This window comes from Oncorhynchus kisutch, linkage group LG25 (genome assembly GCF_002021735.2).
Source record: "Oncorhynchus kisutch isolate 150728-3 linkage group LG25, Okis_V2, whole genome shotgun sequence".
NCBI lineage: Eukaryota > Metazoa > Chordata > Actinopteri > Salmoniformes > Salmonidae > Oncorhynchus > Oncorhynchus kisutch.
The window spans coordinates 12,942,924-12,956,402 of NC_034198.2; the positions used below are offsets into that span (position 1 = coordinate 12,942,924).

Sequence of the window (13,479 nt, forward strand, 5' to 3'; positions counted from 1 at the left end):
ATGGAACAAACAAATCATCATATTATCAGACATTGGATATGTCAAATGTCCACAAATGTGACATATAGATACACCATTTAAAAGATGTTCACTTGAACGTTTGAGGGTAATGTACAGCTCCTTTATGAGCGTGTAGCCTAAAGAGTAGTGTCTCATTCTAATGCAGAACAGGAAACCAAACTCGGCATACAGTTCGGGCCAGTTTCCCAGACACTAAACAGGACTAAAAAGCATGGTCAATATAGATTCTCCATTGAGACAGTTTTTTAATACAGGACTAGGCTTAATCTGTTTCTGGGAAACAGTCCCTTAATGTCTGCACCTGAAACGTCACTAATTTTCTATTCAGTCCATTTACCGTGTAGTTTACTTCGATTTTGGTGGAAATGATTCCAATAAAAACCACAAAGAAACATCATTAAGACTGTAAAATACAGCTATGAAGACGGTTGCCATAGTTACACAATATATATATTACAAGGTCCTGCTGAGGGTTTCGCAGGGCCCCTCATCAGCTTTCGGCAAGGACGCAGCAAAAAAAATCCATTTGGAATCGGGTTGGTCTGAAATGTGGTATTTCTCTATGCCTCAACTCTTCTGAGTTCATTATGCTATTAGCGGGTTTTGTTGATGACATTTTTCAACCACCTCTGAGCAAAAACTGTAAACCTCCGAGTGAGAAAATGGCATGTGACAAGAGAGGGAGTGATGCTATTGTTTTGGTTTTCTTAGTGCCACTCTCTCTGGATCTGCATACAATGACGTGATCATGTAATAGCCTTCTGAAGACTTATTTGCTCCCCGAGCCAGAGCCTAAGCTTTTGTTCAGCGCGCAGGACACCAGGATTCAAACACCAATCGGTCACATATGTTAATCAGAAGCATTCATTAGCATGTAAGGAACTGAGTTTAAAACACATTTTCAATGTTGCACACCTAATGACCTAAACTCATGCGTTAATTCATCTTGATGCAAAACACATCTTCATCCTTCTTTTCTTTGGTTTCCTTTCTACGGGAGTTGTGTGGTTTGCGTATGCATGCTTAACTAGGAAATATATGGAAACCTGTGGATGGGTGGAAATGTATTTATTTTTTCTTCGACTTTAACAGGAAGCATGCTATGGCACATTTGAATTAAACAGCAACTGGGATAGCTCAATCATATACAGATATCAGCTCTTAACTTGATCACTCTTGGCGCATCAGGAAATTCGAATGAGCCCTGTGAGTCCCTGAAAATGAGCAGTTCTCTTTCTCGTCATGGGCGGAGGTCGTCATTGGGATCAGGTCTCGCTATCAAAATAATTGTCACACTCGCTCGCTCATACGCTAGGCTTAAGTCCTATTACTGCAACATGCAAATGTACAAAAATGTATCTGAAATGCAGCAATACACATAAACACCCGTTGTTTTATAAAGCTTAATAACACAAGATAGATAGACATACAAGTGTCAAGCGGATACAAAGGACAAAATTCTAGGAAAAACTTTTTTTACATTGTACAGAATGCTTGTCAAAGAGATAAATCGCCCTTTAGTCTGTTCAACAAGTACTATGTTGTTCCAATTTGTAAATACCAAACCAGAGGGCAAACATATCTTGAAAGACTTTGGATGCAAGCAAGACTTTAACATTAAGATAACAACGACGTCTTTTTCCCCCAAAAAAAGTTGTTGCAATTGAGATCAGCTGTGTGGGGGAATTTATATTTACTGATGGTTTAACGAGACATCAGCTGGCAATAATCTAGTGACATCGATGGTTGCAACAGGCCCCTTGTTATTTGATTATATTTCAATAGGCTAAATTCTGTAGGATATATATAGTCACATAATAAAAGGTATGAAAATCCAAAAAATAGGCTAGCCTACTGTTTGTGTTTCCCTGGCTGAGGTGATGAGCTGATTTGGGCCATCAATTGATTGACAGATGTAGGCCTTCTGTAGAACAATAAACTGTCCTCCAGTGTGGATGCTCAACAACATTTTATAGTTATGCTATGTATATATATTTTTTAAATGCAACATGTAAAGTTTTGGTCCCATGTTTCATGAGCTGAAATAAAAGATCCCAGTAATGTTCCATATGCACAAAAAGCTTATTTCTCTCAAATTGTGTACAAATTTGTTTACCCCTGTTTGTGAGCATTTCTCCTTTGCCAAGATAATCCATCCACGTGACAGGTGTGGCATATCAAGAAGCCGATTAAACAGCATGATCCTTACACAGGTGCACATTGTGCTTGGGACAATAAAAGGCCCCACTAAAATGTGCAGTTTTGTCACATAATACAATCCCACAGATGTCTCAAGTTTTGAGTGAGCATGCAATTGGCATGCTGACTGCAGGAATGTCCACCAGAGCTGTTGCCAGATAATTAAATGTGAATTTTTCCACTATAAGCCACCTCCAACATCGTTTAAGAAAATTTGGCAGTACGTCCTACTGGCTTCACAACAGCAGACCATGTGTAACCACGCCAGCCAACCTCTACATCTGGCTTCTTCACTTGTGGGATGGTCTGAGACCAGCCACCCAGATAAGTGATGAAATTGTGGGTTTGCTCAATCGAATAATTTCTGCACAAAATTCTCACCTTCAATGGCCACTGGCACGCTGGAGAAGTGTGCTCTTCACGGATGAATCTCTGTCTCAACTGTACCGGGCAGATGGCAGACATCGTGTATGGCGTTGTGTGGACGAGCGGTTTGCTGATGTCAATGTTGTGAACAGAGTACCCCATGGTGGGCGTTAGGCATAAGCTACAGACAACAATTGCATTTCATCGATGGCAATTTGAATGCATAGAAATAATGTGACGAGGTCCTGTTGGCCGTTGTCGTGCCGTTCATCCTCTGCCATCAGCTCATGTTTCAGCATAATCTTGCACGGCCCCATGTCGCAAGGATCTGTACAAAATTCCTGGAAGCTGAAAATGGCCCAGTTCTTCCATGGCCTGCATACTCACCAGACGGGTCACCCATTGAGCATGTTTGGGATGCTCTCGATTGACTTGTACGACAGCGTGTTCCAGTTCCCGCCAATATCCAGCAACTACTCACAGCCATTGAAGAGGAGTGGGACAACATTGCACAGACCACAATCAACAGCCTGATCAGCTCTATGTGAAGGAGATGAGTCTCGCTGCATGAGGCAAATGGTGGTCACACCATACTGACTGGTTTTCTGATCCACTCCTCTACCTTTTTTAAAGTTATTTGTGACCAACAGATGCACATTTGTATTCCCAGTCATGTGAAATCCATAGATTACGGCCTAATGAATTAATTTAAATTGACTGATTTCCTTACATGTAATGTACCTCAGAAATATTTTTGCATGGTGCGTTTATATTTTTAGTCAGTGTCGTTATCGTCTTTAGTGTGGACTGAAAGCTTGTATTGTGTGGCTTTATTTTTTCATTTCGTAAAGCTGTCAAGGTGTTTATTCATTTCAGGCTATCCAAAGACGATTTTGTTGAGCTGAGACACTTTTCTTTGATGTGTACATTATCAGACTATTCATTTTTACTGATTGAAAACATTTAAATGAATGCAATTAACTTGTGCCTCAGGCTGGTCACTAGATCGCCCAGCACTCATGAGGCTTGGAGCCGGAGCGCGCTGCTTAGACCACTGCGTTACGGCAGATCACAATGCTCTAGCAAGCACTAAGAATACCATGAATACTGATTATACAAGGCGCAATGTTTTACTAATTTTGTTTTAAGCCTTCCCCAATCCATAGCCTTCACCACTCAGAATGAATGCCTAAACTGTTAACCTTTGAGTTGTTCCTGTTTTAACCCTGTAACCACAGAGAATTCATACGTAGAAAGAAAATAGATGTTCATCCATGGGTCAAAGGGCAGTGGACTGACTCTGGCATATGTGTTTTGGGTTCAGTGGCCATAACCGCAAGAACACACGGCATTGAGGCAACCAAAATAATTATTTCAACCCTTACAAATACAGTACTGTGCAAAAGTTTTAGGCAGGTGTGAAAAAACTGCTGTAAAGTAAAAATGCTTTCAAAAATAGACATGTTAATAGTTTATATTTATCAATTAACACAATGCACAGTGAGTGAACAGAAGAAAAATCTACATCAAATCAATATTTGGTGAGAGCACCCTTTGCCTTCAAAACACCATCAATTATTCTAGGTACACTTTGCATACAGATTTTTAGGGAACTTGGCAGGTAGGTTGGCCCAAACATCTTGGAGAACTAACCACAGTTATTCTGTGGATTTAGGCAGCCTCAGATGCTTCTCTCTCTTCATGTAATCCCAGACAGACTCGATGATGTTGAGATCAAGGCTCTGTGGGGGCCATACCATCACATCCAGGACTCCTTATTCTTTATGCTGAAGATAGTTCTTAATGACTTTCTCTGTATGTTTGGGATCGTTGTCATGCTGCAGAATACATTTGGGGCAAATCAGATGCCTCCCTAATGGTATTGCATGATGGATAAGTATCTGCTTGTACTTCTCAGCATTGAGGAGACCATTCATTCTGACCAAATCCCCAACTCCATTTGCAGAAATGCAGCCCCAAACTTGCAAGGAACCTCCACCATGCTTCACTGTTGAACCTCCACCATGCTTCACTGTTGAACCTCCACTATGCTTCACTGTTGAACCTCCACCATGCTTCACTGTTGAACCTCCACCATCCTTCACTGTTGAAGTTCCACCATGCTTCACTGTTGCCTGCAGACACTGATTTGTGTACCGCTCTCCAGCCCTTCGGCAAACTAACTGCTTTCAGCTACAGCTAAATATTTCACATTTTGACTCAACAGTCCAGATCACCTGCTGCCATTTTTCTGCACCCCAGTTCTTGTGTTTTCGTGCATATTTTAGTCACTTGGCCTTGTTTCCACGTCGGTGGTATGGCTTTTTGGCCGCAAGTCATCCATGAAGGCCACTTCTGACGAGACTTCTCCGGGCAGTAGATGGGTGTACCAGGGTCCCATTGTTTTCTGCCAATTCTGAGCTGATGGAACTGCTGGGCATCTCCTGATTGCGAAGGGAAGTAAGCATGTTGTCTCTTTCATCTGCTGCAGTAAGTTTCCTTGGCCCGACCACTGCGTCTACGGTCCTCAACGTCGCCCGTTTCTTTGTGCTTCTTCAAAAGAGCTTGGACAGCACATCTGGAAACCCCTGTCTGCCTTGAAATGTCTGCCTGCCTTGCTGATGCAGTATAACTACCTTGTTGCTGTGCTCAGTCTTGCCATGGTGAATGACTTTTGACAGTAAGCTATATTCAGCAACCTCACCTTGTTAGCTGAGTTTGGCTGTTCCTCACGCAGTTTTATTCCTCCTACACAACTGTTTCTGTTTCAGTTAACGATTGTGTTTCAACCTACATATTGAATTGATGATCATTAGCACCTGTTTGATATAATTGTTTAATCATACACCTGTGACTATATGCCTAAATCCCTTTGTGGGATTTTGTGCAAGTGTACCAACAAGAATTGATGCTGATTTGAAGGCAAAGGGTGGTCACACCAAATATGGATTTGATTTAGATTTTTCTTCTGTTCACTCACTGCATTTAGTTAATTGATAGATATAATCTATTAACATGTCTATTTTTGAAAACGTTCTTACTTTGCAGCATTTTTTCACACCTGCCTAAAACTTTTTCACAGTACTGTACGTCAATTTAATATAATCCACATAAGAATTAAATCGAGACGCGCTGTAGCCTGCACGTAGCCTACATTAGGTACCATGTAGGTACGGTGTGCATTGTATACAAACAGTGCTTCCAGCTGCCCCCTGGTGGCGATTCTAAATATTTATTCAGATTTTTAAATCCTCCTGCTCCTGAATTATTTTCCTCCTGCAACAAAAAGGGATCAAATTAAGATCCGACATCTGAAACATCAAAGAATGCTAGTTTTTTTTCAGTAAATTGGTGTGAATTCTTCACATGTAGCCTATATGTTAAGCAACCAGATTCTCCCTGAAATACATCCCCCTCAAAGCAGTGTCTTAATTACTTTTTGTAATTTATATACAAATCAGAATGTGTCTCTTTGTGAAATGGAGGAAGGCTGTTCTATATTCCTGGTGAGGCGGATGCTAAGACACATTGATTGGAAGCAGAGTTCAAACATACTTTCACAGATTTCTAGAGATCCAGATTCCCTGATAGGATTCCCCCCCCCCAGCTTTCAACTTCCACCACCCACGCACACACTGTTTGCATAAGGAACATTTGCATGATGTCTTGATAGTCCCACTGACCAAGTAATGATACCTTTATTACAAATACAGTCGGGAAAAAAAGTATTTAGTCAGCCACCAATTGTGCAAGTTCTCCCACTTAAAAAGATGATATTTTATGATTTCATTAAAAATCCTACAATGTGATTTTCTGGATTTTTTTTTCTCATTTTGTCTGTCATAGTTGAAGTGTACCTATGATTAAAATTACAGGCCTCTCTAATTTTTTTAAGTGGGAGAACTTGCACAATTGGTGGCTGACTAAATACTTTTTTGCCCCACTGTATATATATTTTCACTTAGGCAGACTTCTGTGCTTTAGTTTGAGGCCAGAAAACCTTGCATGTATTGATTTCTTTAGCTTGAAAAAAGAGACAAATAGGATGTGAACGAAAAGTGGATTTTAGAATGTGTTCAACATGTTTCTTTGTTTTATTACCGAATTGATAACATTGATTGTGTCATTTCCTCACGTTGCGGATAGCAGCCGAGTTAAGTGCACAGTATTGCTTTAAATAGTCTATCTATGCATGTTTCATTTGTGTAGAGAAATGACTGGTTGAACTGAACAGAGTAGCCTGGCCTGACCCATAGAATAACACATATCATCTCTATGGAATTCTAGATCAGACCCTTCTCACTGTGTTAATAGCAGTTTCTCACCAGTGCCTCCACCCAGGTACCCCCTCAGTGGTCTCCCTTCAGTCCCTGCCTCATTATAGGCGGTCAGATCTATCAGGTCTAATCCACTCTGCCAACCTCCCTGGAGGCCTTCTGAACCACACTCAACATCATCACCCATCAGCTGCTGCCCAAGTGGTGACCAGCCATGCCAACACCCACTTTGCCCAGTGTCACGATCAAGAACCCCATGCTGGAGATTTTAAATGGCACCCTTTTCCCTACATACTGCACTATGTAGTTGAGAGGGTGTCATTTGGGACACAGGCCTGGATTGGACAGAGAGGGGAAGGTTTTGACTCGAATGCCTCTTTATGAGGTGTTGTACATTCTGGTTATTGGGTTTAGACAGGTACCTGAGCAGGTCATCAAATGCTTAAATCAAATCACATCATGTTTTATTTGTCATGTGCGCCGAATACAACAGGTGTAGACTTTACAGTGTGTGTGTGTGTTGGTAAGTAAAGAAATAAAACAACAGTAAAAAGACATTTGAAAAAAGAGTAGCAAGGCTATATACAGACACCTGTTAGTCAGGCTTATTCAGGTAGTATGTACATGTAGGTATCGTTAAAGTGACTATGCATAAATGATGAACAGAGAGTAGCAGAAGCGTAAAAAGAGGGGTTGGCGGGTGGTGGAACACAATGCAGATAGCCCGGTTAGCCAATGTGTGGGAGCACTGGTTTGTCAGGCCAATTTAGGTAGTATGTACATGAATGTATAGTTAAAGTGACTATGCATATAAGATAAACAGAGGTCGAACGATGATGGAGATTTGATTAGCGAGGACTTGGGTATGTCAATGAGGTCTACTGTATGAGGTCTGGAACCACGGAGCTCTGTCTGGTTCAATGTTGTGGTTTAATACAAAGGATATGACTCAAAGTTGCCACATTTGACAGTACAACCAATGATATATTAACAATTGCATACAAACCCATGTTAACTAATTGACGACTAGCCATATCCCACCTCCATGTGATTGCAACAAACTAGCCATATTAGAGCAGTCAACAGAGTTATTCATGCAGTGTAGCCTACACCGTGACATTCTATGAGAGAACACTGCATATTTATGGTCAACATGAACCCACGGAAGTGTTTACATATGTAACAGCCATCTTATGATAAGGGAGGCAAACGAGGAGCCATTTGAGAACATCTGGCAGGCCTAACCAACCTGAGGACAGGAGGATCACACAGAGTGATCCATAGCTTTTGTATAGGGCCCCTCAGCTGGCAGATGCTGTATCTTCTTTGTTCTCTATGACGCAATATGGTAAGCTTTTCTAATATAGACACTGTACAAACAGAACGTTTTATAGGTAAGCATGAATACAGTATGGGAGGGTAAGGGTTAAACCATGTGCAGGCCTTTCTTTCTGCAAATGGCATTTTAAACATTTTTTTTTATTGCACTACAAGAAAGTCTCTGTTGTGACTAACACACAAGGGTGTATGTCGTGACGTTGTATTGATTAATGTGACGAGTGCTGTTCATCGAATGATTAACTGTTTATAATTACGTGATTCAATGAATCGGGTATTCATTAACTCAGTAACCTGGGGCACCATGAGAATTTTGTTTTTATTGAGTTTCCATTTCCCAAATTAACTCGAAGAATATGAGGATATTGATTTACAACAGTCGCTAATTCATTCATTTCCTCTACAGTCTCATCCTTAACATCGCATAATCCTGGAATCTGCACAAACCCGAGTCCCACTAAATGAACCCGTATCACACCAATTTAGTTTATTATTTATTTACTAACAAGCTAAAATTATATTATAAGGTACACATACACAAACACACAGTCTAGGCTATTGATTAGAACTCAGTACAATGAAACAGGTCCCTAGCGGGCCAAAACAATATTTCACGTGTTACACAAAATGGGGATTTAAAAAGAGAGACAAAGAGAGAGTGCACAAGAGAAAAGGACATTTGTAAACTATGCTTAGTTTTTCCGTAACACCCTGCCCTGAACTGCGGCTCTTATGGGTCAGAATATAATGTCATTATTTGTCAAAGGTCTCCGATGGGGTGTCTCTTCGTGGACCGGGTTCGCCTTCTCCTCTGATGACGGACTTCTTTGGTTACCGGGTGTAACTCTCTGATTGTCCACACGATGTCAGTGTCCTTTCTGTTAGTGGTCCGTTTCCTCACCCTTGTTCTGAAAGGGGTTCTTCTGAGTACAGTCAGCCGTGTAGCTGACCGTACTCAGGAATGAAAGCAGTGTAGACACACGATTCCTTGGAATGAAAGCAGTGTAGACACACAATTCCTTGGAATGAAAGCATTGTAGACACACGATTCCTTGGAATGAAAGCAGTGTAGACACACGATTCCTTGGAATGAAAGCAGTGTAGACACACGATTCTTTGGAATGAAAGCAGTGTAGACACACGATTCCTTGGAATGAAAGCAGTGTAGACACACGATTCCTTGGAATGAAAGCAGTGTAGACACACGATTCCTTGGAGAGTGGTAACCGGTGGTCCTGCTTGAATTCACCCTCTTAGATTGTTAAACGGTTCCTTTATCTTCTTCAACCTTGTGTTGCGTTTTGGGGTTGCGACTAATTAGGACTTTGGCTGCAGCACGTGGTCACCTAGTCTGAATGTAAATTCTTAACTCACATGTTTTATACCCTTTGGTCAGAAAGGGGCATTTCCGTCTTTATGGCAAGTTCTCTGGCTTGGTCTGGATTTGACTCTGATCCAATTTAGACAACTAACTTCACATTTCATCTTTACAAAAACATTCTCTTTGATCTGGAAATTTTCCACACAATGTAGAGTATGCAAACATCAGGTACATATTAGGAAAATTCTTCAAGTTACAATGTTTTCGTTATAGCGTCGTCATTTAACTTTTAATCACATAACAAAAACGACATTCATTTTCATATTCCATATATCGTCATTACCACCATTTTGGCTGATGAAACATATTGTCCCAATGTCCATTTAAAGTCCATCCATTTGCCATTTACTGTTCTGAGGTAGGTTCTCCATAGCCTCATCATACATTCCATTCTTCCACACTGAGAGGACAAAGGGATTTTATCTGCTGCTTTAAGATTTACAACGGGCTGGAGGTGTCATAAACTCCCCCACTTCCATACCTCTCGATTCCCCCGCTGGTGGGTGTGAGAGATGTCTCTGTCGGATTGTGGTCCACGGTAACCTGACCCAAACAGGCAGCCATGACACATAGGACCAAGCAAGCAATGCGATGTAAAATGTAGGCTTACACAGAGCAATTATAGTATTTCAAAAGGCTAGGATGTTAGGTGCTAAAACATTTTGGCACTACCTAAGCTGCAGCTCTAAGGTGTACAAAAGGCTTGTGGTTTGGAAAGTACACTTCTCTGCTGGAACGGCCTGCCAACACAATGGACTGTGGGAAAAGGCAGTACCACCAGGAGAACAACAAACGGGAGAACAACAAAGGACATTTTAACAACACTATTTCCACAGTCAAGTCATTCTCTGTGAACATTCTGAGCTCAGTTCTTGACAGATTTAAGCTCCAGTCCAGTGGAAGGATTTTTGGAGGGTCTTTAGCTGTGAGCCTTGCATGGACCCAATGCTGTCTGTCCACCATGGTTTGCCAAGCCACATGGGTGTTATGTTTGTCCCTTGTATAATTGGATAATGACAAGACTGTAGAGGATTTTACATGGGTTCTGTTGGATCGAAACAATGGCAATACATCCAAGTCTTCTGCCCTCAATCTGCCTGTTCCCTCCACGGCCTTAGCTGTTCACTTGCAGTATGGTAACCTCTTTCTTTCTCTCTTCCTCTCTCCCTTTCTTTGCAGGCTGTTGAAACCAACCTGGCTTCCAAGGACAGTCACTGGGTGTTTGTCAATGAGGTAGGCAAAGACAAGAGTATTTATGTTAATGCTGTTTTTACATCTCTCTCTATCGCTGTCTGGCCCCCCTCTTTGCTTCTACCCCCCCCCCCCCCCCTCTCTCTCTCTCTCTTTCTCCTCCTAACTACTATCTTTTCCCCCCCTCTATATACCCACAACAATAAAAAACTGTGAGTTGATGATTAAGGGAACATCCTTTAGACATCTTTTAGCTCAGGAGTCACCCACAGTGACTGAAGTTCAGTAGCACCTTGCAATGTGCGTGTCTTATAATGTTCAGTCAATGCACACTGAGCTCTAACAAAAGGAGTGTTCATTGTTTGATACAGCGCATTACAAGCATTGCCAAGTGGTTAATTAAGGATGCCTGAGCGTTTCCTCTTGGTCTGTTTACATTTCAATATGCCTGATTCTCCCACATCCACTTTAAGCATTTGCAGTTCTGGAAAACAGTTCTCATTTTATGAATTCTAAATTCTAAACTGTCATCCCTTGCTTAATTTGCCAGTGTTGCCACTCTGCCAGTTGCAAATTAAGAATTAAAATTCCAGAAAGATCTGTTTTAACAGTTCTGGTACCGCAATCCACTTATTTAATTATGCCACCATACAGAGTCTAGGTGTGCGTATTTTCCCGATATAGTATACTACTTTTTACCAGAGCCCAATGGGAATAGGATGCCATTTTTATGACGCAGCCTAGATCTTTGCCATAGACATAGTCTGGGTCTCTGGACCACTAGGATGCCACACTTGTTTTTCAGTATTGGCTGAAAGACTGAGACCCGGGAGGGGGGCGAGGGGGCCGAGGCCGAGTCAAGACCAAGACCAGAACAATGCAAATCTAATCTAGTATTTCTACGTTCATATTTCAGAAGAACGTATCCGTATCTTGAGACATTCAGAATGGTGACATAATGCATGCTGAGAGAAAATAAAGAGCCACTCTAAAAATGATCACTAACCCAAATAGGTCTCTAAATAATAGATAAAAAGACAAAATATACAACAACTTCCTCAGTCTGCCCTTAATAATACACTGAACCAAAATACTCTAGTTTCAGACTACTAATTATCCTTACACCTCTGAAGACGCGACTTCCATGCCAGTCGGAAGAACTTAGGTGTTTTATCTCTGAACACTCAAAAGCTGATTTCTCCACCGACTGTCGGATAACGGGAACCATGGGGTGTTAACAACACTAAGGTGGAAACTAGAGATCAATGACTGCCAATGTGTTCAGCCTGAGACATGCCATTTTGTTATCCTTACGCTCACACCTCACCATTGTTACAGCCCCCTCCTCTCCCTTCCTTAATTGTCACAGACCCCCCCCCCCCCCCCCCCAAAAAGTGTTCAAAAGTCAAATGGTAAAACATAACATATCTAATTAAATAAAACATGATTAAAAACAAGTATTCAAGATGAGCCAAGACATAAGTACAATAAAAAAGTTAAATTGTCAAAAATATATACAATTGCACTGTAATCCCGGGACGCCCCTTGCACCGACATGCTGTGCCTTAGACAGCTGTGTACAACATAAGTCATAAGTAAAAAAATATATATTCCAAACCCCTTTCCAAAATAAAAAGGTTAGGGACACAACAATGTTTTAAAATTGCCAGCTCTCCTCAACAATACCATAAACATTTATAAAAACATACACAATATCAATACGTTTTTTCTAAACCATAAGTAATAAGGAGTCAAAAAGAAAAAAGAAGAGGGTAATGTTCTGTATATACAGTTGAAGTCGGAAGTTTACATGCACTTTAGCCAAATACATTTTAACTCAGTTTTCACAATTTCTGACATTTAATCCTAGTACAAATTCCCTGTTTTAGGACAGTTAGGATCACCACTTTATGTCAGATCAATTTAAGAGAGAATGATTTATTTCAGCTTTTATTTCTTTCATCACATTCCCAGAGGGTCAGCAGTTTACATACAGTCAATTAGGACATTTTGGGAAGCCTTCCACAAGCTTCCCACAATAAGTTGGGTGAATTTTGGCCCATTCCTCCTGACAGAGCTGGTGTAACTGAGTCAGGTTTGTAGGCCTACTTGCTCGCACACGCTTTTTCAGATCTGCCAACAAATTTTCTTTGGGATTGAGGTCAGGGGTTTGTGATGGGCACTCCAATACCTTGACTTTGTTGTCCTTAAGCCATTTTGACACAACTTTGGAAGTATGTTGGGGTCATTGTCCATTTGGAAGACCCATTTGCAACCAAGCTTTAACTTCCTGACTGATGTCTTGAGATGTTGCTTCAATATATCCACATAATTTCCCCTCTTCATGATGCCATCTATTTTGTGGAGTACCAGTCCCTCCTGCAGCAAAGCACCCCCACAACCTGATGCTGCCACCCCCATGCTTCACGGTTGGGATGGTATTCTTCGGCTTGCAAGTCTCCCTCTTTTTCCTCCAAACATTACGATGGTCATTATGGCCAAACAGTTCTATTTTTGTTTCATCAGACCAGAGGACATTTCTACAAAAAGTATGATCTTTGTCCCCATGTGCAGTTGCAAACCGTAGTCTGGATTTTTATGGCGATTTTGGAGCAGTGAATTCTTCCTTCCTGAGCAGCCTTTCAGGTTATATCGATATAGGCCTGTTTTACTGTGGATATAGATACTTTTGTACCTGTTTCTTCC

The 13,479-nt window shown here is 41.2% G+C and overlaps 1 protein-coding gene across 2 annotated transcripts in view; it reads left to right on the top strand.

Moving 5' to 3' along the window:
• The window catches only part of LOC109870608 (glutamate receptor ionotropic, delta-1-like), a 411,408-nt gene that overhangs the window by 308,563 nt on the left and 89,366 nt on the right, over nucleotides 1-13,479 (top strand). For both annotated transcript variants that reach the window (XM_031805099.1, XM_020461182.2), the window contains exon 5: nucleotides 10,762-10,815. In XM_031805099.1, the coding sequence (XP_031660959.1) occupies nucleotides 10,762-10,815 (54 nt within the window). The remainder of the gene's footprint in view (nucleotides 1-10,761; nucleotides 10,816-13,479) is intronic.